Here is a 27,958-nt window from a genome sequence, read left to right as displayed (position 1 = left end):
GAGAGATTTCCCCCCTCCCCCTGCATGATTGCTGACATTCTGGGCTAGATCTCCATGGTATCAGGGAGGGAATGGGACTAATAGAGCTTTCCCTCCTTTGAAGGATGAGGAGCAACTCTAATTATTCTGATGAAGACGTTTGTAACAGAAACTCTCAGCTGTAGCCTCTTCTTCAGAAACAGACATGTCTTGTGCATTTTTCCAATACATCCATTGGTTACATATTTCCTTTCTTAAGTATCCTTGCTGATAACGTGACGGTTTGTATTTACCATGAACTTTATTGACGCGTCATGTGTGACTTTGCTGAGATTGAACTACTTACCCAGTTATGTAGCCCTGTCAGTTAAACATTGAAAGGATAACTCGGATTACAACCGGCAACACACGCAGACCCAGGCTGATTAATGATCCAGTCTTTCTGTCTCTCTAGTCCTCCATTTACAGGGCCCGATCCAATTCAAATTTACAACATGATTTTGAGAGGAATGGAGAAAGTGGATTTTCCAAAGCGAATTTCTAAGCGGCCCGAGGATCTGATCAGGAAACTCTGCAAGTAAGCAGCAAACACAATTCTTTATTACAACATGATGGTCAGAAACGACAGGCTGATCATGGCTTTTACTAAAGAGACTCACCTGTTGCCCAAGCATTTTAATCCTTCACATTTTTATATCTTTGTTTCTGCAAATCTTTGCCACATTTATTGAATCTGGGGAGTGTCCACATTCTTCCTTTGTGAAGACTGAGGTGGAGAATCCCTAATGGGACGTCCTGATCTTTAACTTTCCAGCTGGTTTTATACTTCTTAAAGCTTCCCATGGTTGTCGCCAATCATCACCAAATGGTCTTCATCCTTTTCCTAATACATTCTTCAGCTGACTCCAAGCATTTGCAGTGAATCCTAGTCGTTGTGTTTTGAAAGTATTTCCGCTTCGTTTGTTAAGTTCAATCAAGCTTTCACGAAACACCAATTGTGGTTCGTGCCTCATCTCTTAGCCTATCTGGGAAAACATGTTATCTGCTGGGATTTTCCAATGAGTCAAATTTTCTTACCTGGGGTGCGTTCAATTATGAGGTGCTCCCAATTTCGCCCCCTAATTCCTGGCATATGCAACAGTCCCAAGAAACCGCCGGCCAGGAATTTTGGGAGGGGGGGGGCGTCAGACTCAGTCAATTTGAATGACTTCAGCTCTGTCTGACCTGCTGTATGTGATGTGTTGGGTGTTCTGGATCACATACAGGTCACCAACACTTGAAATAGTGCAACACTATCTTATTGAATCATTAACTGTTTAAACTTACTGTGGGTTAATCCGATACTAGCTTTAACTAAAGACCTTTGCCTTGTCCTAACCAGTCGATGCACTCAGCACATGGTGAATGTCTGTGTTGCAGGCTGTGAGCTCTGTCCTCCTAGCTAGCTGCAACTCGAATGAGCGGGAACTCTGATGCCCCCTGTCTTTATAGTGAGTGTGCTCTAACTGGTGATTGGCTGCGGTGTTGTGTGTTGACTGGTCCCACTGTGTGTCCATCAGTGTGTGTCTGCACCATGATATACTGGGGTATATTATGACAGTATGTTTCCAACATTTTCTGATTTGAACGGAATCCTAGCTTTCTCTGTTTCGAAGAGAAGTCTATTGCTATTTCAATGTTGTCAGATTTTAATGTGTTTTGCTTGCTGAACAAATTATGCTTTTGAAACTGATTTATTAATTGTGTTCATATTTTAACGTGTCTGTTTGATAATTGTGCAGAGTTAATCCAACAGAACGGTTAGGAAACAAGAAAAACGGAATAAATGATATTCGGAAAAACAAGTAAGTGAGCAGATGATCAAAGGGGTGAGCTGGATGGATATTCGTGCAGTATTGCAGGTGTCGGTGGGAACTGGGGAAGAAAAGGGAGCGAAAATCTGGAACTGACACCCCCAACATGCTGCTGAGGCTGGGAATCAATTGAAAATTTCAAAACTGGGATTGAAAGATTGGTGTTGGATAGGGGTTACGGAATCGAGTCACGTAACTGGAGTTAAGATGCAGCCATGATCGAATTGAATGATGGCACAGGTTGAGGGGCTGATTGGCCCCCTCCTGTTCCTGTGAATGGGTTTGAGGGTGAACACCACTCAATGCTCAATGAGGAGCTGAATGCGTTGGGTGCCACTAGTCAGCTCGTGTGAAGGTTTTTTCAGTGGGAATCATTCTGAGCTGGTATCGACCGCCAGTAACACTCAGCCCTTCTGGCCCCCAGGGACGCAGCTGGCATGGTTAGCAAACCACCGGACAGTGGGCGATCAGGTTTGCACTCTGAGTAGCCAGAGGGCAAGGTTCACATTGGCAACACAGACTACAGGCGGGATTTAATTAAATGGGGACAGAGTCCCATGGCGAGTGCATTTAGCTGCGTGTTTCCCGGCGCTCGCCGCGCTGAGAAACACAACGCTATAAAATGGCTCCCGGGTTAGATAGGGGACCTCAGCAGGGACATCGCGGCCAAGGTTGCGCATAGGCTCGCTGGAAATCCTCAGTGTAGCGAGACCTTTTTTAAATGGTGCCCCGATCTCTGGAATCCCCGAAATGACCCCAGACCCGTTCCAAGCCAGAATGCACTATGAGAGGAACCCCGGGCCCTCATCCAACACTTTCCCTATCACCGCTGCGCAAAAGATGCCAGCTTGGCACTGCAGTACCAGGCTGGCACCCAGATGGAACTGCCTGGGTGCCAGGTTGGCACTGTCAGAGTACCCGGGTGGCACCAGCAGTGAAAGGGTACCTGCTCAGAGGTCACGCACCTGGTGGCCTCCAATCCCCTACGAGTGCCGTTCTGTCTGGTCCCTATTAGTGGAGACCAGTACTGAACGGCAATCGCCCGAGGTCTATGACGCAAAGGGGATAGATCCCAACACCTCGGGTACCTTGGGAATCTGCACATTAAAGTGAGACTTGTTGCCTCGCTTTAAAAAGCAGATTTGCCAAAAAATGATCCCGCCCACAACGGGTGGGATTTACATCGCAACACCTCATGAGTTTGCGTAACATCTCGCGAGGCATTGCGAGCAGGGTAGATCCCGGGAGCAGGATGTCCCAGCTCCTATCCGACACACTGCGATGCACTGAGCTGTTTTTCGGGCGCAGTGTGGCCGTTCGATCGCGGCCTACATAAAATGTAAAATGATCCCTTTATCTGTTTCTGCGCTGGGAAGAAATGAGAGCAAACTCCTTAAATGCCAGAGGCGTGATAATCATCACCTTGATCATCATGATCATTTACCATAAAACAATTGAAATTACAGATTGGAGAATAATTAATGCAACCCCACTACTTAAAAAGGGAGGTAAAGAGAAAACATGGAATTATAGGCCAGCAAGCCTGACGTTGGTAGTGGGGAAAATTCTAGAGTCCATTATAAAATATTTTATAGGAGAACACTTGGAAAAGACTGGTAGAATTGGAAAGTGTCAGGTGGACTTAGGGAAGGAAAACATGCTTGACAAATCTGCTGGAACTCTTCAAGGATGTAACCAATAGAGTTGATGAGGGGGAGACAGTGGATGTGGTTTATTTGGAATTGCCAAAGACTTTTGACAAAAGTCCCACATAAGAGATTAGTGTGTAAAATCAGACCGCATGGGACTGGGGGTAGTGTATTGAGATGGATAGAAAACTGTTTGGCAGACAGGAAACGAAGAGTAGGAATTAATGAGTCTTTTTCTGAATGGCAGGCAGTGACTAGTGGGGTACCACAGGGATCGGTGCTAGGAACCCAGCTATTCACAAAATATATTAATGATTTAGATAAGGGAACTAAATGTAATGTCTCTGTGATGAACGGTTATTGTATTACTGCACCCTTATCATCATGTAAGGTGATGTCCCCTTTAAGACCGGGCTTGGAACCCTGGGGGACTCCGCCTCTGGCTCCGCCCACTTGGGAGTCATATTTAAGGGGCCGTCTTGCAGGCGGCACCCAGTAAGCACCTGTCTCAGCACTAGGCTAGTTCTTAGCTTATTAAAGCCTTCTTTACCGTTTTAATCTCTAGCGTCGTTATTGAGGGTACAACAGTCGCCAAATTTGCAGATGACACAAAGCTGGGTGGGAGGGTGAGCTGTGAGGAGGATGCAGAGATGCTACAGTGTGATTTGCACAAGTTGAGTGAGTGGGCAGATGCATGGCAGATGCAGTATAATTTGGATAAATGTGAGGTTATCCACTTTGGTAGGAAAAACAGGAAGGCAGACTATTATCTGAATGGCTATAAATTCAGAGAGGGGAATGGGTGTCCTCGTACAACCACATCCACTGGCTCCCCCTCATCAAGAGTTACAAGTTAGCTTCAAGAGATACAAGTTAGCTAGGAAGGACCTAAAGAGAGAGCTAAGAAGAGCCAGGAGGGGACATGAGAAGTCTTTGGCGGGTAGCATCAAGGATAACCCTAAAGCTTTCTATCGATATGTCAGGAATAAACGAATGACTAGGTTAAGAGTAGGGCCAGTCAAGGACAGTAGAGGGAAGTTGTGCTTGGAGTCCAAGGAGATAGGAGAGGTGCTAAATGAATATTTTTCGTCAGTATTCACACAGGAAAAAGACAATGTTGTCGAGGAGAATACTGAGATTCAGGCTACTAGACTAGAAGTTCTTGAGGTTCATAAGGAGGACGTGTTAGCAATTCTGGAAAGTGTGAAAATAGATAAGTCCCCTGGGCCGGATGGGATTTATCCTAGGATTCTCTGGGAAGGTAGGAGGAGATTGCTGAGCCTTTGGCTTTGATCTTTAAGTCATCTTTGTCTACAGGAATAGTGCCAGAAGACTAGAGGATAGCAAATGTTGTCCCCTTGTTCAAGAAGGTGAGTAGAGACAAGGTAACTATAGACCAGTGAGCCTTACTTCTGTTGTGGGCAAAATCTTGGAAAGGTTTATCAGAGATAGGATGTATAATCATCTGGAAAGGAATAATTTGATTAGAGATAGTCAACACAGTTTTGTGAAGGGTAGGTCGTGCCTCACAAACCTTATTGAGTTCTTTGAGAAGGTGACCAAACAGGTGGATGAGGGTAAAGCAGTTGATGTGTATATGGATTTCAGTAAAGCGTTTGATAAGGTTCCCCACGGTAGGCTACTGCAGAAAATATGGAGGCATGGGATTCAGGGTGATTTAGCAGTTTGGATCAGAAATTGGCTAGCTGGAAGAAGACAAAGGGTGGTGGTTGATGGGAAATGTTCAGACTGGAGTCCAGTTTTGTGGTGTACCACAAGGATCTGTTTTGGGGCCACTGCTGTTTGTCATTTTTATAAATGACCTGGAGGAGGGCATAGAAGGATGGGTGAGTAAATTTTCAGATGACACTAAAGTCGGCGGAGTTGTGGACAGTGAGGAAGGATGTTACAAGTTACAGAGGGACATAGATAAGCTGCAGCGCTGGGCTGAGAGGTGGAAAATGGAGTTTAATGCAGAAAAGTGTGAGGTGATTCATTTTGGAAGGAATAACAGGAAGACAGAGTACTGGGCTAATGGTAAGATTCTTGGCAGTGTGGATGAGCAGAGAGATCTCGGTGTCCAGGTACATAGATCCCTGAAAGTTGCCACCCAGGTTGAGAGGGTTGTTAAGAAGGCGTACGGTGTGTTAGCTTTTATTGGTAGAGGGATTGAGTTTCGGAGCCATGAGGTCATGTTGCAGCTGTACAAAACTCTGGTGCGGCCGCATTTGGAGTATTGCGTGCAATTCTGGTCGCCGCATTATAGGAAGGATATGGAAGCATTGGAAAGGGTGCAGAGGAGATTTACCAGAATGCTGCCTGGTATGGAGGGAAGATCTTATGAGGAAAGGCTGAGGGACTTGAGGCTGTTTTCGTTAGAGAGAAGAAGGTTAAGAGGTGACTTAATTGAGGCATACAAGATGATCAGAGGATTGGATAGGGTGGACAGTGAGAGCCTTCTTCCTCGGATGGTGATGTCTAGCACGTGGGGACATAGCTTTAAATTGAGGGGAGATAGATATAGGACAGATGTCAGAGGTAGGTTCTTTACTCAGAGAGTAGTAAGGGCGTGGAATGCCCTGCCTGCAACAGTAGTGGACTCGCCAACACTAAGGCCATTCAAATGGTCATTGGATAGACATATGGACGAGAAGGGAATAGTGTAGATGGGCTGTAGAGAGGTTTCACAGGTCGGCGCAACATCGAGGGCCGAAGGGCCTGTACTGCGCTGTAATGTTCAATGTTCTATGTTCAGTTGCTGAAGATGAGCATGTGGTAAAGAAGGTGAATGGTATGTTGGTCTTCATAACGAGAGGATTTGAGTAAAACAGCAGGGATGACTTGCTACAATTATACAGGGCCTTGGTGAGACCACACCTGGAATATTGTGGGCAGGTTTGCTTTCCTTATCTGCGGAAGGATGTTCTTGCTCTGGAGGGAGTGCGGCAAAGGTTTACCAGACTGAATCCCGGGATGGCGGGAGGAGAGATTGAATCAGTTAGGACTGTATTCACTGGAGTTGAGAAGAATGAGAAGGGATCTCATAGAAACCCATAACGTTCTAACAGGACTGGACATGGTCGATGCAGAAAGGATGTTCCCGATGGTGGGGGTGTCCAAATCCAGGAGTCACAGTCTGAGGATTCAGGGTAAACCTTTAGGGACTGAGATGAGGAGACATTTCTTCACACAAAGAGTGATGAGCCTGTGCAATTCACTACCACAGGAAGCGGTTGAAGCCAAAATATTGTAGACGAAATTCTCTGGTACGCCAGCCGCGTTTCCCAGCGCAGCATGTGCCTGCCGGTAGCGGGATTCTCCTTTCCCGCAGCCAGCCAATGGGGTTCCCCATTGTGGCCACCCACGCCGTTGGAAAACCCGTGGGCGTGGATGCGCTGCCGGCAGAACAAGGGTCCCACCGGTGGAGAATTCCGCTCTGCATGTTTTCAAGACGGAGTTGAATACAGTACTTGGGACTAAAGGGATCAAAGAATATGGGGGAGGGGGAAGGTGGGATCAGACTATTGGGTTGGATGGTTAGCCATGATCGTAATGAATAGCAGAGCAGGCTCGAGGGGCCAAATGGCCTCCCCCTGCTCCTATTTTCTATGTTTCTCTGAAATAGAGACTGGTTCAGCACAGTGGGCTAAACAGCTGGCCTGTAATGCAGAACAGGCGCCGGAATGTGGCGACTCGGGGCTTTTCTTCACTGAAGCCTACTTGTGACAATAAGCGATTATTATTATTAATAAAACAACTGTGATGTGATATCAACATGGGATTGCCATATTGTTATAACCCCCACGGGACCCACACGGACAACCCGATTGATCTCTCCATGGGCCACGGGGAGGATGAGCTCCCCCACTGCGGGGGGGGGGGGGGGGGGGAGGCAACAGTGGGCTTGTTAATTCCCCGAGATAAAAGTGGGCCAGGAAAGAACCGGAATATCTGGATGGTCCCAGCTGGGACCTGGACTGTTACGTAGTTATTGTACTTCCCGGTGTGAGTTGGAAATAAACTATTTATGACTCTCCTTTTCGGGACTCCTCATTGACTACAATATATAAATAGATAAATTCAATCAGCGATTCGGCAGAAAAGTCTTTACCCAGAGAATGTGAGAATGTGGAGCTTGCCATCACACGCAGTGGTCGAGGAGAATAAGGTAGATTAAAGGGGAGTGTTTATAAACACAGAACGGAGAAAGGAATAGGATATGAAAATAGTGGAACAGTTGAGCTGAATGGCCCCTACTTCTGTGCTGTAAAATCTATTTAACAATCCGACCAATCCAGAAGGGGGTTCCCAGAAGTTTTAAGAAACTGACTCAGTCAAAATCAATCGCCAACCTTATCAGGGGCCAAGTCTACTACAAAAGTCCTTCAGTAGCATCACACCTGGTAACTCGCAATATCTAGGAGAAAGAAAGAGAAAGAAATGTGAAAATAGTGAGGGTTATTGAGAGGAAAGTATCACTGATGCTGGAGATTGAGCAAAAAGACTGATAAGAAGCTATTCATTTGCTAACACGTACCATGGAGTTGGGGGTGGGTGAATGTGAAAGTTGTACAGTTATATTGACTCTCATTTTAATTCAAACCTCGCCAATTTCCCCAAAAAATCGTAATTCTGCTCTCCAGTCACTGCGCTCTCAAAAAATAATTGAAAATTGGTGCGAAGCACTTGAACTTATTTAGACGGAGAGATGGTTTATGTGCGCAAGATGTGCAGGACAGATCAAGGTGAAATCCATACACTTCCCAATATTCTGCTTTGATATTCAGTGGAACAAAGTGATTGTCATATTTTTCTAATCTGCACATTGTTCTCAGAGTGGGCCTTCAACTCTCACTTTCTAATTGAGGTTGCTACTTCACTGAAATTAAAGGAATAAATTAATTTTATCTTTGCTAATCACGGCACACATTCACTGTGGTTTGATTCACTTTGTTTCAGGTGGTTTCAAGGCTTTGACTGGGAAGGGCTGAGGAGTCGGAAGATGAAGTCTGTTCTCTGGAGAGAGGTAATTATAATGGCTCACAGTTAGGTGTACTCTTCAAATTGGGTTTCGCGTTTCTCAATTAAGGTTAATTAGAAATGCTGATAAAACAATCAATCTGTTCCTTTTTAGTTATGTGGTGCCCAAGATAATCAATATATAGTCAGTGTATAATCAATGTATAGTCAGTATAATCAACATATATTCAGTGTGGTCAATGTATAGTCAACACAGAGTCAGCATAGTCAATGTCTAGGCAATCTATGGTCAATGTATAGTCAGTGTAGTCAATGTGTAGTCAATGTTTTGTCAGTGTAGTCAATATATAGTCAATGTAGTAAATGTATAGTCAGTATAGTCAATGTATAGTCAATGTGTAATCAGTGTATAGTCAAAGTATAGTCAGTATAGTCAATGCATTGTCAATGTATAGTCTGTATCGTCAATGAATAGTCAGTGTAGTCAAGTTATAGTCAATGTATAGTCCCTTTTGTCAATGTATAGTCAGTGTATAGTCAGTATAGTCAATGTATAGTCGGTATAGTCAATGTATAGTCAGTAAGGGCAGCACAGTGGCGCAGTGGTTAGCACTGCTGCCTCACCGCGCCGAGGTCCCAGTTGGATCCTGGCTCTGGGCCACTGTCCGTGTGGAGTTTGTACGTTCTCCCCATGTTTGCGTGGGTTTCGCCCCCACAACCCAAAGATGTGCAGGGTAGGTGGATGGGCCACGCTACATTGCCCCTTAATTGGAAAAAATGAATTGGGCACGCTAAATTTATTTTAAAATTTATATAGTCAGTATAGTCAATGTATAATCAAAGTATAGTCAATGTATAGTTAATATATAGACAATGTATAGTCAATGTACAGTCAATGTGTAATGAATGTATAGTCACTTCATAGTCCGTATAGTCAATGTATAGTCAGTATACTCAATGTACAGTCAATGCATAGTCAGTAGAGTCAAGGTGTAGTCAATGTATAGTCAGTATAGTCAATGCATAGTCAATATATAGTCAGTACAGTCAATTTGTAGTCAGTGTAGTTAATGTATAGTCATTTTAATCGATGTATAGTCAATGTAGTCAGTATCGTGAATGTATAGTCAGTATAGTCAATGTCTAGGCGATATATCATCAGTATAGTCAATGTATAGGCTGTATAGTGAATGTATAGTGAATGTATAGGCAGTGTAGTCTATGTATAGGCAGTGTAGTCAATGTATAGTCAATGTATAGTCATGTATAGTTAATATATAGACAATGTATAGTCAATGTACAGTCAATATGTAATGAATGTATAGTCAATGCATAGTCAGTATAGTCACTGTATAGTCAGTATACTCAATGTATAGTCAATGCATAGTCAGTATAGTCAATGCATACTCAGTACAGTCAATGTGTAGTCAATGCATAGTCAGTAGAGTCAATGTATAGTCAATGTATAGTCAGTATAGTCAATGTATAGTCAATATATAGTCAGTATAGTCAGTGTAATCAATGTATAGTCAATGTATAGTCATTGTTATCGATGTATAGTCAATGTATAGTCAGTATAGTCAATGTATAGCCAATATATAGACAATGTATAGTCAATATATAGTCAGTTTAGTCAATGTATAGTCAATGTATAGTCAGTAAAATCAACGTCTAGTCGATATATCATCAGTATAGTCAATGTATAATTAATGTACAGTCGATGTATAGTCAATGTATGGGCAGTATAGTCAATGTATAGTCAATGTATAGGCAGTATAGTCGATGTATAGTCAATGTATAGGGAGTATAGTCAATGTATAGTCAATGGCAAGAGGTTCAATCTTTATTTCTTCCTTCAAAAGCAATAGAGCAGGGTAAATCTAGGCTTGTGGTCCATCACACTGATTTAAAACATCTCCTTTTACACCCTTCTCCTTTCTCAGAGGAATCTCCTTTTCCTGGATTGATTCCTTTTACCACCTGACCTCACATGGTCTTCCCCTTCTGTGACTGCCCGTCATTTAAAGCCCGGATTCATCCCACTCTTGTCTCTCCCCCTAATCTGCCTGTTTCTGGGTGGAAGTGACTAAGCTGAGTCATGACCTTGTTGTTTCTCAGACTGCTACAGTCAGAGGCCGTCTTCTGTTTGGCAGTCAGGATCCCAGCCACAATGCCGTATTCAATGCACTAGAGTCCATTCTCACACGTTATCCTGCATTATCCGTCCTATTCTATAGGCTAAGGTGACTATTAACTTCCCAGCTGTCAGACTGCTCCTTCATTTACTCCAACAAGTAGAGTTCCTTGGGCAGTAAGAGTGGGAGAGTTTCCTGCTCAGCCATGCTATGGGAAGAATGTTGGAGTCTCTACCATCACTGTAGACTACAACATTTGTGTAAAAAGTGCATGTTGCCACGGCAAATGAATAGCTTGAGAGACTGTTAACATCACAATCGTTCCTATTGATCCTTTAACAGCTCAACTGAATCATCCCTTAATTTTGCACATTCCAGGGAAGACAAGCGTACTCCATGCTGCCTGTCTGCATTATTTAACCCTTTTGAGCCCAGGTGATCTTTTTCTTACTTCTTGCCTTAAGTTAAAAGGTCCAGTAGATCATAGCAACTTCGACAGCTTCACAGCGGAGACTGATGAGCCTTTGGATGAGTTCTCTGGCTGGGATGAGGATTTTTGAGGATTGATCCCCACACCTGGGATGTTTCTGGGATGAAGGTGGAAAACTTCAGGCATCTTCGAGGAGACAGAATAAGATAATGTTCCTATGATCAGCTTTTTTGTCTTTTTTGAAACAAAAAACAACCCATTTCCAATCTGATAGTCCTGTTCAGGTTGGATGTGCCTGGAATTTGGGAGCTTATCTCTCTCTGGTTCCACAGCCTTGGGGAGACAGTGAGAAGGGGATATGGATTTAAGGAAAAAGGTGAGGAACTGATCAGGTGTGACTCTTGTACCACAATTGAGACACTTCCACTTTATGGGTGAGTTGCCCCAGTCAATTGGGGGAAAACTTCCTGCATCAGTTACTCCATCTCCCAGAGACACTATCAGTAGGAAAAGAATAGGTGGCATGGTTGGTGAGCATGGGCAGATACCCTCAACAGTTACTAGTCGCATTGAAAATGCCAATAATTTAGCACATTTCAGAAAGGTAATTTCCCTGGTTTAGAGAGCAACACACAAGAAAACATATTTGGGTAATTGTGAAGCTTAAAGGATCAAGATGTGGCGATGCCGGTGTTGGACTGGGATGAGCACAGTAAGAAGTCTTACAACACCAGGTTAAAGTCCAACAGGTTTGTTTCAAACACTAGCTTTCGGAGCACTGCTCCTTCACCTGAGGACTTTAACCTGGTGTTGTAAGACTTCTTAAAGGATCAAGTTACTGTTCAGTTCAAAAAGACAAATGTAATTTATTGAGAAAGCGCTGACTGGATAGAACCATGGCACAGGAACCTGGCCATTCACCCCCTCGAGCCTGTTAAGCCATTCATTTAGATTCTGGCTGATCTGTTTGTTAACTCTATCCATCTGCCTTGGTCACCCTGGAGTCAGATCTTCGTGATCCCAATTACATCATATCCGTAAATGATTGTCAGTGCAGTTAATTCATCAACTTTATTACAAATGGGGGCAGCACGGTAGCACAGTGGTTAGCACAGTTGCTTCACAGCTCCAGGTTCAATTCCCGGCTTGGGTCACTGTCTGTGCGGAGTTTGCACCTTTCCCCCGTGTGTGGGAATTGAACCCACGCTGTTAGCTTACGCTCTGCATCACAGACCAGTCCCCATATATTTTCTTATACATCCTGCATAATTTATGTTTAAGTAAAGCAAGTCGTTGATTATTAGATACATTGGAATATGTGTAAGATCAAATCACAGAACATGAAAATAACACATGGTGTGTAATCAGGAAGAAATCTTGTGGCTGCCATCAAATCAAGGCCTTTGTGATGTTTTATTTATTCATCCTTTCAATGGCTATGTGACTTAAGTTGTTAAAATGTTTAACATTTTGTTAAAAACAAATAAAATTTTTAACAGATTGAAGACATCTCATATTTGTGTCTGGTGATAAACTGTGTGCAGTCATTCGGTTAATGTGTTGGCCCAGGAGTCTGTAAAACCTGCGAACATTGTACATCATGTTGGTAGCACGGTGGCACAGTGGTTAGCTCTGCTGCCTCACAGAGCCAGGGACCCGGGATCGATTGTGACCATGGGTGACTGAGTGGAGTTTGCACTTTTTCCCGGTATCTGTGTGGGTTTCCTCCGGGTGCTCTGATTTCCTCCCACAGTCTAAAGATGTACAGGATAGGTGGATTTACCATGCTAAATTGTCTCTTAATGTCCAAAGATGTTAGGTGGGGTTATGGGGTTACGGGGATATGGCGGGGGAGTGAGCCAAGGTAGAGTGCTCTTTCGGAGGGTCGGTACGGACTCAATGGGCCCAAATGGCTTCCTCCTGCACTGTAGGGATCCCATGATTCTATTAGCATCATGATGTGGTCTGGGTTTAGAACCATAGAATGCCCACAGTGCAGAAGGAGGCCACTTCTGTTGCAGGAGAACCTGCAATCTCGGCCTACAGCCTAGCCCTAAGAGCCTGTGCTGAAATACTGGACCGAGAGACTGCAGCCTGGGCCAAGTGCAGAAGAGGGGCCTGCCGAATAATTGCACATCTTTTTACTGGTTCATGAGATGTGGGCGTCACTGGCTGGGTGAGTATTTATTGCCAATCACTAGTTGCCCTTGAGAAGGTGGTGATGAGATGCTTCTTGCACCGCTGCAGTGTGGTGTAGGTACACCCGCAGTGCTGTTGGGGAGGGAGTTCTAGGATTTTGACCCAGCGACAGTGAAGGAACAGCAAATTCCAAGACGGGGTGGTGACAGGTTTGGCGGGAATTTGCAGGCGGTGGGGTTCCCATGTACCTGCTGGCCTTGTCCTTCTAGATGGTAGATGTCGTGGGTTTGGAAGGTGCTGCCTAAGGAAGCTTGGGGGCCTGCTGTGTATTTTGAAGATGGTACACACGGCTGTCACTGTGCGCTGGTGCTGCAGCGAGTGAATGTTGGTGGATAGGGTGGCAAAATCCCAAGGACTGTTTTAGCCTTGATCGTGTTGAGCTTCTTGAGTATTACTGGAGCGAGTGTCAGTGTGTCAGATCCGAATAACACTCAGAATCAGATCCAAATAACACTCACAATCAGATCCGGATTACACACAGAATCAGATCCAAATAACACTCAGAATCAGATCCGGATTACACACAGAATCTGATCTGGATTACACACAGATCCGGAATACACACATTTCTGCCCCGACCGGCCGGCGGGAGTCTCCGTAACACCGGCCGGTCAATGGGGTTTCCCATTGTGGGGCAGCCCCACGCCGTCGGGAAACCCCCGGGCGCCGGCAAAACGGAGACTCCCGCCGGCGGAGAATGACGCCCAAGATCCGGAATACACACAGAATCAGATCTGGATTACATACAGAATCAGATCTGGATTACACTCAGAATCAGATCTAGATTACACATAGAATCAGATCCAGATTACACACAGAATCAGATCCAGATTACACACAGAATCAGATCCAGATTACACACATGATCAGATCTGGATTACAAACAGAATCAGATCCAGATTACACACAGAATCAGATCCGGATTACACACAGAATAAGATCCAGATTACACGCAGAATCAGATCCAGATTACACGCAGAATCAGATCCAGAATACACGCAGAATCAGATCCAGATTACACGCAGAATCAGATCCAGATTACACACAGAATCAGATCCAGATTACACGCAGAATCAGATCCAGATTACACACAGAATCAGATCCAGATTACACACAGAATCAGATGCAGATAACACACAGAATCAGATCCAGATTACACACAGAATCAGATCCAGATTACACGCAGAATCAGATCCAGATTACACACAGAATCAGATCCAGATTACACGCAGAATCAGATCCAGATTACACGCAGAATCAGATCCTGATTACACACAGAATCAGATCCAGATTACACACAGAATCAGATCCAGATTACACACAGAATCAGATCCAGATTACACACAGAATCAGATCCAGATTACACACAGAATCAGATCCGGAGTACACATAGAATCAGATCCTGATTACAGGCAGAATCAGATCCAGATTACACACAGAATCAGATCCAGATTACACATAGAATCAGATCCAGATTACACACAGAATCAGATCCAGATAACACACAGAATCAGATCCAGATTACACACAGAATCAGATCCAGATTACACACAGAATCAGATCCAGATAACACACAGAATCAGATCCAGATTACACGCAGAATCAGATCTAGATTACATGCAGAATCAGATCCTGATTACACACAGAATCAGATCCATATTACACACAGAATCAGATCCAGATTACACACAGAATCAGATCCAGATTACACACAGAATCAGATCCAGATTACACTCAGAATCAGATCTAGATTACACATAGAATCAGATCCAGATTACACACAGAATCAGATCCAGATTACACACAGAATCAGATCCAGATTACACACATAATCAGATCTGGATTACAAACAGAATCAGATCCAGATTACACACAGAATCAGATCCGGATTACACACAGAATAAGATCCAGATTACACGCAGAATCATATCCAGATTACACGCAGAATCAGATCCAGAATACACGCAGAATCAGATCCAGATTACACGCAGAATCAGATCCAGATTACACACAGAATCAGATCCAGATTACACGCAGAATCAGATCCAGATTACACACAGAATCAGATCCAGATTACACACAGAATCAGATGCAGATAACACACAGAATCAGATCCAGATTACACACAGAATCAGATCCAGATTACACGCAGAATCAGATCCAGATTACACACAGAATCAGATCCAGATTACACGCAGAATCAGATCCAGATTACACGCAGAATCAGATCCTGATTACACACAGAATCAGATCCAGATTACACACAGAATCAGATCCAGATTACACACAGAATCAGATCCAGATTACACACAGAATCAGATCCAGATTACACACAGAATCAGATCCGGAGTACACATAGAATCAGATCCTGATTACAGGCAGAATCAGATCCAGATTACACACAGAATCAGATCCAGATTACACATAGAATCAGATCCAGATTACACACAGAATCAGATCCAGATAACACACAGAATCAGATCCAGATTACACACAGAATCAGATCCAGATTACACACAGAATCAGATCCAGATAACACACAGAATCAGATCCAGATTACACGCAGAATCAGATCTAGATTACATGCAGAATCAGATCCTGATTACACACAGAATCAGATCCATATTACACACAGAATCAGATCCAGATTACACACAGAATCAGATCCAGATTACACACAGAATCAGATCCAGATTACACACAGAATCAGATCCAGATTACACACAGAATCAGATCCAGATTACACACAGCAATTAAACGGTGAATCCTGTGTGAAATCCTGAGCAAACTGACAACAAAGATCCAGCTTTTCAGAAAGTGAAAGGAACCATAGAAATAGTGAGAAAAGGAGCGAACGAGAGATCGAGGGTGAAGTCGAGAAAGTGCGCGTGAAGGCTTAAGGTAGAAAATCTCAACTAAATGATCATTTATTGCATTCTAACATTGTGCCAAATTGACCGAGCCAATTGTGTGATTTGAAACTTAATCAGAATATAACCATTGAATTATTCCTGATTCTGCAGTACAAAGGTACTTATCAATCAGGTGACTGTTTCTATAGCAATATCTTGTTGACAAAGAAGCCGACAAGAGGCTATGTGTGCTGGTACCATGGCAACACCATCATAACTGAAGACTTTCAATCAAGCTCAGAACACAAAATGTTAGATAAATCGCAGTGTTTCAGAATTAATTTGCTATGATCAGAATTCCCAGGAACTGCGCCAGCCCAGAATTCTCTGGCAGTGCGCTGGTCAGTTTAATACATCGCTGATATTACTGTGTGAATTCTGTAAGCAGCTTTTGATGACAGAGAGAGGTTATGGACACCTCGCCCTCCAGCTTCCCATTATCCCTACTCATTCACTGGATTTGCACAAATGAAGTCCGTCACAGAATGATGGAGCTGGTATTTAAGAGCGTAAGGACCGTTTTAAACACAATTACTCCTGCAATGCTACACAACCTCACTAGCCCAGAAAGGGAAACTTTTAAATTCATCCATGTAGGGAGTCAATTGCTCTGAGTTTTTCGAAGAGGCTCCATTCCGCGGGGGGGGGGGGGGGGGGGGGGGGGGTCACGTGACGTGAGCGCAAGAACGTTTGAAGATTGTTTGCATCTTCACGAGCTCTGGCTCTATTCATCCTTTAATCTGCTATTTCATCCTGGTGCACATTTCAGATTGATCTTTTTTAGGGGGGCTGTATGGTTTGTGCTCTGCCCCTGGTTGCTGTTTCTGCCAGGCGGAGGCGTGATAAAATGTTAATATCCTTGTTGGCGTCTAGCGGTCAGAGTAGAGCCAGGGTGGGGATGCATGCACTGGCGCAGTTGTTGGCTGAATGGGCTCGCGCCTCAGCAGTGCTGTGTACATAGCTGGATCCCCAGCGAAGATGTTGTGGGAGATTTGTCCTGGCTGAAGATCTCCGCTCTATGGTGCAGGTTTTCAGAATTCACTTTCGGGGATTGTGGGGCATTTTTGAGAGAGTGGTGGAGGTGCACAAGAAGGTTCTTGTACTCGAGAGAGTACTTTCTGTAATATCCTGCATGGGGAAATGAGTATCTTCCTTGTGGTCCTTGCGGAGTACGAGCATCCCCGCTAGGGGCGGGGACCTCCATTAAACCTTTGTATAAAAGGTCGGTCAATAAGGCACCAACTGTACCAAGAACCCGGGTCGGGATCTGCGGGCAGTGTACATATCGTGTTGCAAATAAAACTATGTTTCTTTTTTCTAACTCGGTGTGGATTCCCCTTATTTAACTTTTCGTGGTAAGGGTGCGCCTCTGTGCCGTGGCGATCTTGCTGTATGAAGTGTTGTCAATCCTGACAAGTTGAGGATGTGGATCGGGGTGTGCCCCGACCTGGTCCCTGGTGCAAGGTGGCAGACGAGCTCCCGAGTCCCTGATTGGAGGTGGGTTGAATCCGATTCGATGGAGCACAGAATAACCTGTCTTTGAGACCAGGCATCGGTTGGTCCATCGACCATTGGTCCTGTTCTTGTCGCAAAGGGCAGGAGGTAGCAAAGCCAGTCAAGACCCCCCCCCCCCCCCCCCCCCCCACCCCCCCCCCCCCCCCGCCGGCCGGGGCCGAGGCTGTGGACCACCTGGGTGTCGGTCAGGTGGCATGGTGGAGGTGATGATGTCTCGTGCTCCGATCATTGGAATTCTTGAGAGATTCTGAAGAGTGTTCATTGATCCTGCCTCATCCTTTACCTTCTCATGCAATGTGGAAGATGTCTTTATCCTGCAGTTTGCCCTGTGGTTCTTCTGTTATCCTGGACCTTACTTCCTGTTGTCCATGTTGAATATTGTTGCTGTGTTTTTCTTGCAGGGAAATGTAAAGTGTGGGCTTGACGGTCGGTGTCATTGATTCTCCTGAACCAGCAAAATCATATCGAGCCAATTATGAGGAGTGTTTGTTTCACTCATATTGAGGGCAGGGTGAGAGGGGAGAGTTGGGTTGGTAGGGTTAGTTTGTCAGTTTCGGGGGGAGCCTTTCGGAGTCATTTTATTTTACTGAAACTAATTATCCGTTGTCTTTATCCTTCGATGGCCTGGGCAGATTTTTCTTCATCAAGGGGAGGACTGTCTTCCTTTTGATCCTCCCACGAGGTCCTGACTCCTGGGTATCCAAGGGCTTAGTCAAGGCAGTTCTTGTTCTTTATTCCTGATCTTTCTCTTCTTTTGCGATGAGTGTGGTGCTGGTTCTTATTCCTGGTCCAGCTGGGTAATTAAGGGGGGCTTCCTGGTTGTGCCAGGCCGAAGGGAGATGCCACTCCCCCCCCTCTTCTTCTCCACCTCGGCCGTAGCCGGGGTGTTTATCCAAGTTTTAGGCCTTGATGATTCTCCTGTGGGACCCCTAGAGGGTGGGATGCCCTCTTGTTGATTGGGTGGTTGATTTCCCTCTTGTTAGTGGGTGCTTCATGGACACCCACCCGGGTGACTAGGGGCCTGGTTCAGGTCCTCTTATCCGATGGGTTATTCCCGGTAGTTTGAGCCTTTCTTTCCTTCTTTGGCTTCTATAAGAGGCCCTGAAGGTTTGATCACAATCTGAACCTGTTGTTGCCGATCCTCTCTCCACATTTGAATGGAATGACTTTGGTTCTACACTGGGCCCAGATTGGGGTTAAGTTGCGTTGTGTGTCTTGTATGTAACTCCCTTTAGAACTGGGGTTTGAGTGTATTTTCTTGGATTGGGTGTGGTGACTCCGATCTTGGCTCTGACATGGGTGTGGGCGGGTTCGATATCTGAGGAGAGAAGGCTGCGAAGGGTCATTGATGCCTGTAGTGCTGCTGGGTCGAGGTAGTTAAACGTTGATGTGTGCCTGCTCACATTTATCCTGATTATTCCTATTTTGTGTGGTGATTGTGGACTTGTGCAGTGTGGGAGTGTGTGCACTATTTGGCCATGTCTTTATGGCATCAATCTTAACTCACTGATGCAGAATAACTTGAAAACCTCTGTTTAAATGATTCCTGGCATTACAGCTCCAGCACCTGTCTGAAAATACACCCCATTAGTTACCTCAATGCCAAAAACAATTTCCTGATATTAGCTTTTTCTGAGAGCTCTCCATCCTTGCCCCTTGAACCCCTGGAACACCTGGTCCTCATTCTAAAACTCTCGTTCCAGGCTGCCCGACCAGAGGAAATAGTGGCCAGAATTCTCCGGCCCCATTGGGATTCTCTTTTCCACTGACAGCGCACTCCCCCCTTCCCCCTTCCCACGGTTTCCCGGTGGTGTGGGGTGGCTTCGATGGGAAATCCCATTGTCAAGTGGCGGGAGTATACAATCCCGCTGCCAGGGAATGGGGCACTGCCGAGAAACACGCGGCTTGGGAAGCGGAAAGCCCCGCCCAGTTTCTCTGTATCCATCCTATCAGCTCCTTCAACAACCTTGCCAAGTCCCTCCTCTACTCTCACAACTTCATTTGAAATCGTTTGTTTTAATTTTTACCTTTCCATACATTTCCCTGTCTAGACACCCTCTATAAGCCATTTCTCGAAAGCCTTCTTTCAGAGGCGAATAAGAAAGACTGGCATCTATCTAACACTTTACTTCCAGTACGTTTGTAGTGTGGTCACTGCTCTGATGTAGGGAGACTGCAGTCAATTTGCACTCAGTAACCTTCCTTAACTTACTTAATGGTGCAGTAGTAACATTGGTTGCGAACACCTAGACAAAAGGATGAAGTTAAAATTCACCCTCACAGTTTCCAGGGATCTTCTATCTGTCATCGCTCCCTGTCTACAAAGTAAATGGTTCAATTTGATATTATGATCCCTTTATTTCATCTACACAGGACTTGGCTCCCAACGAGCTTCAGTGCTTCAATCAGGTTTTTTTATGTTGAAGATTAAAGGACAACAGGTTTTCAAGTGCACAGATACTGCAACACTTTTGATCAGCAACTGCTTTCACAAACTATATATTTTTTAAAACAACCAGGAGCAACCAAACAGCTTTGTAAAACTTCCTTTTGATCTAAATGTGGAAACTTGCAGCTTGTCTCTGAGCTTTGAGCTCTACCTGCTGGGAAGCAAGGGTTCTGCATAGTGGAAGGATCAGCGCAAAGCACAGGAAGCCACAGATAGGATAACCTTTCCCGTTCAACCCTCTGTAACAAAGCTTCCGTTCTTCCTCCTTGTCATGGAACCTCTGTTCAACATGAGCACATTTTCTCATCCTTCTGTTTTGAACAGTCGGGGAAATTACTTAACTTGGGAGTGCCAGTGTATAAAGATGATGAGAGCAAATTAGAGGCATGTTTTCAATTAGTTTCGCGATGACATGTGAGTAAATTCCAGGCCGCAGCAGTTTATTCCAACTACATGGGGCTGTTAAAAGCCCAGCATAGCCGCAACCCTCCCTAACTCTATAACATCCTCCAGCTTGACACCCCTCAAAAGGATTGGATTGGATTTGTTTATTGTCACGTGTACCGAGGTACAGTGAAAAGTATTTTTCTGCGAGCAGCTCAACAGATCATTAAGTACATGGGAAGAAAAGGGAATAAAAGAAAACACATAATAGGGCAACACAGCATATACAATGTAACTACATAAGCACCGGCATCGGGTGAAGCATACAGGGTGTAGTGTTAATGAGGTCAGTCCATAAGAGGGTCATTTAGGAGTCTGGTGCCAGTAGGGAAGAAGCTGTTTTTGAGTCTGTTCGTGCGTGTTCTCAGACTTCTGTATCTCCTGCCCGATGGAAGAAGTTGGAAGAGTGAGTAATCCGGGTGGGAGGGATCTTTGATTATGCTGCCCGCTTTCCCCAGGCAGCGGGAGGTGTAGATGGAGTCAATGGATGGGAGGCAGGTTTGTGTGCTGGACTGGGCGGTGTTCACGACTCTCTGAAGTTTCTTGCGGTCCTGGGCCGAGCAGTTGCCATACCAGGCTGTGATGCAGCCCGATAGGATGCATTCTATGGTGCATCTGTAAAAGTTGGTAAGGGTTAATGTGGATATGCCAAATTTCCTTAGTTTCCTGAGGAAGTATAGGCGCTGTTGTGCTTTCTTGGTGGTAGCATTGACATGGGTGGACCAGGACAGGTTTTTGGAGATGTGCACCCCTAGGAATTTGGAACTGCGAACCATCTCCCCCTCGGCCCCGTTGATGCTGACAGGGGTGTGTACAGTACTTTGCTTCCTGAAGTCAATTACCAGCTCTTTAGTTTTGCTGGCATTGAGGGAGAGATTGTTGTCGCTACACCACTCCACTAGGTTCTCTATCTCCCTCCTGTATTCGGACTCGTCGTTATTCGAGATCCGGCCCACTATGGTCGTATCGTCAGCAAACTTGTAGATGGAGTTGGAACCAAGTTTTGCCACGCAGTCGTGTGTGTACAGGGAGAAGAGTAGGGGGGTAAGTATGCAGCATTGCGGGGCGTCGGTGTTGAGGACTATTGTGGAGGAGGTGCTGTTGTTCATTCTTACTGATTGTGGTCTGTCGGTCAGAAAATCGAGGATCCAGTTGCAGAGTGGGGAGCCAAGTCCTAGGTTTTGGAGCTTTGATATGAGCTTGGCTGGGATTATGGTGTTGAAGGCGGAGCTGTAGTCAATAAATAGGAGTCTGATGTAGGAGTCCTTGTTTTCGAGATGCTCTTGGGATGAGTGTAGGGCCAGGGAAATGGTGTCTGATGTGGACCGGTTGCAGCGGTATGCGAATTGCAGTGGATCAAGGTGTTCTGGGAGTATGGAGGTGATGTGCTTCATGATCAACCTCTCGAAGCACTTCATTACGACTGAAGTCAGGGCCACTGGTCGGTAGTCATTGAGGCACGTTGCCTGGTTCTTCTTTGGTACCGGTATGATGGTGGTCTTCTTGAAGCAGGTGGGGACCTCGGAGTGGAGTAGGGACAGGTTAAAGATGTCCGTGAATACCTCTGTCAGCTGGTCCGCGCAGGCTCTGAGTGCACGACCAGGGATCCCATCTGGGCCCGTCGCCTTCCGAGGATTCACTTTCAGGAAGGCCAATCAGATTTCGGAAGCTGTGATGGTGGGTATTGGTGGATTATGGGCTGCTGGGGCACTCGACAGCGGATTGTTGCTTACCTGCTCGAACCGAGCATAGAATGCATTGAGTTCATCGGGGAGGGGTGCGCTGCTGCCAGAGATACTGTTCGGCTTTGCTTTGTAGCCCGTTATGTTGTTTAGTCCTTGCCACAACCGCCGAGAGTCTGTCTGTGACTCTAGCTTGGTTTGATATTCTCTCTTGGCATCTCTGATGGCTTTCGGAAGGCCGTACCTGGATTTCTTGTATAGGTCAGGGTCGTCTGCCTTGAACGCCTCAGATCTGTCCTTCAGTAGGGAGTCAGTCTCGCGATTGAGCCATGGTTTCTGGTTGGGGAACGCACGTACTGCTTTCTTTGGCACGCAGTCGTCCACACATTTTCTGATGAAGTCTGTGACGGTGGTGGCATACTCATTTAAGTTGGTCCGCTGAGTTCTTAAATATGGACCAGTCCACTGTCTCTAAGCAGTCACGTAAGAGCTCTTCTGTCTCCTCGGACCAGCACTGCACAACCTTCTTAGCTGGATTCTCCCGCTTGTGTTTCTGCTTGTATGCCGGGAGAAGGAGCACCGTCCTTTGGTCTGATTTCCCAAAGTGCGGTCGGGGGATGGAACGGTAGGCGCCCTTGATTTTTGAGTAGCAGTGGTCAAGAGTGTTGTCTCCCCTGGTGGGACAGGAGATGTGCTGGTGGAATTTTGGCAGTACACTCTTGAGGTTGGCCTTGTTGAAGTCTCCGGCCACGATGAACAAGGCCTCCGGGTGTTCTGTTTCGTAGTTGTTTATTACTGTGTATGGTTGGTCCAGCGCCTTCCTCACTACTGCCTGGGTTGGGATGTAGACCGCTGTGATAATGGCTGAAGTGAACTCACGTGGAAGATAATATGGGCGGCACTTCACGGTCAGGTATTCCAGGTCGGGGAGCAGTAGGTCGCCAGAGTCGCCACATCCAAGCACCAGGAGTTGATGAGGAGGCAAACCCCTCCACCCTTCGCGTTGCCTGATGATGCCGTGCGGTCCGCCGGGTGAATTGAGAAGCCTTCATGTTGTATGGCACAGTCCGGTGAGGCGGGGGTGAGCCATGTCTCTGTGAAACAGAGCACACAGCAGTCTCTTACTTCCCTCTGAGAGGTAAGTCTGGCGTTAAGTTCATCCAGCTTGTTTTCGATCGCTTGGACGTTTGCCAGGAGTATGCTGGGGAGAGGGGTCTTGAAACCGCGTTGCTTCAGTCTAACCTGCAGACCGCCGCGTTTCCCTCGCTTCCTCGGTCGGCGGCTGCAGCTGGATGATCCTGGGATCTGATGGCAGTTGTCAGCTCTTGTAGAAGGTATATGGTTGCGTCTGGTGGGGTCCAAGGCACTGGCAGGGACCAGGGCACTGTTTACATATCCGGGGTCGCACCTGGCAGGGTCCCGGGCGCTGGTTGAGGTAGAGGGGTTGCTAGGGGGGCATGTTTGCGATCCGGATGGGTCCCAGCATTCTGCGGACGCGGGAATACCCTGCAGCGCGTTCGGGTCCTCGCGCGGGGTCTCCGCCGTATCGGGGGTCCTGGGTCGTGGGCAGGGGCTTCCTGAGGCAGGTTGGGCTGGGTCCCGTGGTCTGTTCCCTCCCTGGGCGCTCCTGGGGTCGGATCTTGAAGTAGGCCCGGTCGGGCCACCACGTGGATTTATTTTTCTTCCATCACCAGGTAGGTCGGGTTGTTGGGTAGGCCTCTCCGGGTCGGGTCGCTGGGCGGGTCTCTGGGAGTCGCGTTGGGCTTGGTCTTGCCGTCGGGGGTCGGGTCGGGAGCTCCGGGGACTGGGCAAGGCGATCCGGGGGCTGGCGTCGGTAGTTAGGCTGGGTTGGGAGCTCCGAGGTCCAGGTCAGCTCCAAATCGAGGTCGGGGCTTCATTTACGGTTTGGGCCCTCCCCCAATTCACGTCTCTTAAGCATCCCCAATTTTAATCACTCCGACTTTGGGCCTTAAACTCCGGAATTCTCTCCCTAAACCTCTGCCTCTCTAGCTCTCTTTCCTCATTTCTAATTTCTCCCGATGTGGGTCGTGCCGCAAACTTATTTGATCGCACTCCTGTGAAATGGGATGTATTAAAGACGCTCTCTAATAGCAAGGACTAAGCTGCAAGAGTCCCAGCCACATCGCCGGGACCATTCTGTCCAACCAAGCTTCCTCCACTCCCCCTGGTCATCTCAACACCATCAACACATCCTTCTGTTCTTTACTCCCTCAGGTGATGAGTGTGTATTTACACACAACCTGTTGTAATATAACATTAGTAATATTTAAAACCATTCCATCACAGACGATTATTTAATATTAATTACCTTATTTGTTGATTGCTTTATCTGCTGCAGGTAGGTTTAAGTCCCTAAACTATTCCTTATGCATTGTCAGCATGTGTTGATTCGGGCGGCATGGTGGTGCAGTGGTTAGCACTGCTGCCTCTCGGCACCGAGGACCCGGGTTCGATTCCCGGCTCCGGGCCACTGTCCGTGTGGAGTTTGCACATTCTCCCCGTGTTTGTGTGGGTCTCACCCCACAACCCAAAGATGTGCAGGCTAGGGGGATTGGCCACGCTAAATTGCCCCATAATTGGAAAAAAAATGAATTGGGTACTCTAAATTTATTTTCAAAAAGTATGTAATGGTTCACCATCATTTGTTGTGTTGATAAATATTGATCAGGAAACTGCTGTTCATCTTCAAGATAATGCCACGGGATTGTTTACATCAGCTTAACATCATCTCCAAAAGATGGCACTCTCTCAGTACCACACTGGACTGTCAGCCTGGATATTGTGCTCAGATCAGTGGAGTGACATTTGAATCCACAAGCTTCTGACCCAGTGTTTAGAGCGCTGAGCAGTGTAATGATTAATCTGAATGATTGTATTCTCTCGAAGAGCAAGAGGAAACATCATGTGGTACAGGTTACACCACGAGGCACCCAAGATTTGTTATAAAGAACAGTAAGTGATTCCACAGCACACATGGACTGTGGAACAGCCTGGGTCATGGGTGGTACGGTGGCACAGTGGTTAGCACTGCTGCCTCGTAGCACGAGGGTCCCGGGTTCAATTCTGGCCTCGGGTGACTGTGCGGAGTCTGCACGTTCTCCCCGTGTCTGCGTGGGTTTCCTCCGGGTGCTCCGGTTTCCTCCCACAGTCCAAAGATGTGCAGGTTAGGTGGATTGGCCATGATAAATTGCCCCTGAGTGTCCAGGGGTGTGTCAGTTAGGTTAAGGGGTTATTGAAACAGGTCGGGGAAGTGCGTGCTCTTTCAGAGAGTCGATGCAGATTCGATGGGCCAAATTGCCTCCTATATATGTGCCATGTGGGTGATCATGCGTCGCAGCCTCGGAGAAGCCATAGACATGAATATTTGTCACCATTCCTCGGGGTGTTGAACACAGTGAGTCACAGGATATGCTGCATTGTAAAAATCGATGAGCGTTAACAGGGAAAGTGTTTCAAGACATGAAAATGACACAATACCAGTAGGAAGTGTCGCATTTAATCATTAGCCATATAGAAGAATAAAGTGCCAGAGATTATTACACCAATTACTCAATTTGTTACTTTATTTATAATTCTTCAATAATTAAAATGAAGACCATCAGCCACCCCTCCCATTGCCACTGTGTTAGTGGAATATTTTGCACGGAGTGAATCTGTTCATTTTCAGTGATGCCTATTTAAACCAAAAGGTACTTTTGCACATTATGTTGAAGGCACACATTCCACATGAACCCAAACTCCCCTCATGTGGTTCAAGTCAGTTCAACGTAGGCCTGAAGCACACATGGCAGTCCACAAGGTGGCAGTCATTTTCAACAGAAAAGCTCCCAGGCTCTCTCAACTCTGCCCGATCATTAAAACTGCAACCACTCACCATTATATCCCTGCCACCCCCACCACCCCCACTCCCCCATACCTACCACTTACAGCCAGTAGAGAGGGACCTTCCCTATTATTTCAGAATCATTGAACCTTATTGAGCAGATAGAGGCCGGTCCTTTCTCATTCCACCATCTTGCACATTGCAATAACTTTGCCCTCATGCTAAACGACCATTTCCAACCACTTCTTTACAGTAACTGGAAATCTGAAACGCCAACTTTTAGAAAGTAAAATGAAGGAAGGACGCATGAGAGTGTCAGAGGGAGGGTTCTGCCTGAATGGCAGCCATTCATTTCCATCTTGATGTAACTTTGGTTAATGAATGAAATGAAATGAAATGAAAATCACTTATTGTCACGAGTAGGCTTCAATGAAGTTACTGTGAAAAGCTCCTAGTCGCCACATTCCGGCGCCTGTTTGGGGAGGCTGGTACAGGAATTGAACCGTGCTGTTGGCCTGCCTTGGTCTGCTTTCAAAGCCAGCGATTTAGCCCAGTGAGCTAAACCAGCACCTAATGGTTAATGGTTTTGGATGGTTGTGTGCAATATAAAAAAATTTAATAGACGCATTTTTTTAAATGAAGGAAGAAATCCAAACGGAGCCCCAGTGTGGTGCTGTGAGGGAGTGCCGCATTGTCACAGGTGCAGTCTGTTAACCAACGTTCCCTTTGTCCTCTCGGGTAGATGTTAGAGATCCCATGAAACTATTGCAAAGAGAAAGAGACTTATCCCCGGTGTCCTGGGCAAATATTTATCCCTTAATCACAAAAGACAGATGATCCGGTCCTTATCGCATTGCTGTTTGTGGCATCTTGCTGTGCACAAAGTGGCTGCCCCATCTCCAACTTCACAACAGTGTCTACACTTCAAATACATTTTATTGGCTGTAAAGTGCTTGGAGAAGTCCTAAGGCTGTGAGAGGCGCTATATAAACTCAAGTCCATCCCTGCCTGATGGGATAAGGCAGGGACTACACTTCAAACGTGAATTAATCTGTTCGGTGACAGATCAGGAGCTGGATTCTCTGTTCTGGAGACTAAGTGCCGATGCCAGCTTGCACGTGTGGACTTTCACAACCGAAACTCGGGGTCAAACCCTCACCAATTCTGGTACCGGTGAGGAGCTGGCACCGGGGCAACTGAAACCCCCGTCGCCTGCGCCGGAAACGGCCGGGACCCAGGCCGCACATGCGCATGGCAGACGACCTGCACTGGTCGCGCTGTACAACATGGCGCCGCCGTGCGCGAACGCAACCCACCGTCCGCGACACCACAGCCCACCCCCTGGCCACCCCACACCAGTCTCCCCAATCCTAGCTGAAGCCCCCCGCCCCCCCCTCCCCGGCCATCGGCACTGATCCCGGTCGAGCGTAGCACCGCTGGACACAGTCCGCAGCCGGCGCACCGGGCTCCCGACCACTGGGACTACACGTGTCCCGCGCCGTCGGGAACTCGGCCCATCGGGGACAGAACATCGCGGGTGGGCTGGCGGATGATACGCCAACGCCGTTGAAGTGGCACACGGCGAGCGGAACGACGACGGCAGTTTGGAGGGGGGGCGGATCGGCGTGAAACTGCCGTCGGCCCCGATTTCGGCGTGAAAATCCATTCTCTACCCGATCGCCGATCATGATTTTGGCGTCGCGCTGTTGAGAATCCAGCTCCGTTTGTCTGCCTGCGCTATTTCTGATCTCAGGCTGTCAGCTGATGTGTTATATACTTCAGTGCACCAAATTCAAAAATAAATGTTGATATGTCGCGTGTCACGGTTCGTTTAACATGTGAGACGTCCGCATGACCTGAACCTGTGGGACCTTGCCTGAGCTTTAT

General features: G+C 46.4%; 1 protein-coding gene across 1 annotated transcript in view; it reads left to right on the top strand.

Moving 5' to 3' along the window:
- prkg2l (protein kinase cGMP-dependent 2, like) overlaps positions 1-12,540 on the top strand; it is a 61,169-nt gene extending 48,629 nt beyond the window's left edge. The window contains exons 16-19 of the mRNA XM_072491401.1: positions 434-556; positions 1,761-1,823; positions 8,441-8,507; positions 11,061-12,540. Of these exons, the coding sequence (XP_072347502.1) occupies positions 434-556; positions 1,761-1,823; positions 8,441-8,507; positions 11,061-11,156 (349 nt within the window). The 3' untranslated portion in view covers positions 11,157-12,540. The remainder of the gene's footprint in view (positions 1-433; positions 557-1,760; positions 1,824-8,440; positions 8,508-11,060) is intronic.
- Positions 12,541-27,958: the final 15,418 nt, after the last annotated feature.

This window comes from Scyliorhinus torazame, chromosome 28, assembly GCF_047496885.1.
Source record: "Scyliorhinus torazame isolate Kashiwa2021f chromosome 28, sScyTor2.1, whole genome shotgun sequence".
In the NCBI taxonomy this organism is placed as follows: domain Eukaryota; kingdom Metazoa; phylum Chordata; class Chondrichthyes; order Carcharhiniformes; family Scyliorhinidae; genus Scyliorhinus; species Scyliorhinus torazame.
This window is presented reverse-complemented; position numbering and strand designations above follow the sequence as displayed.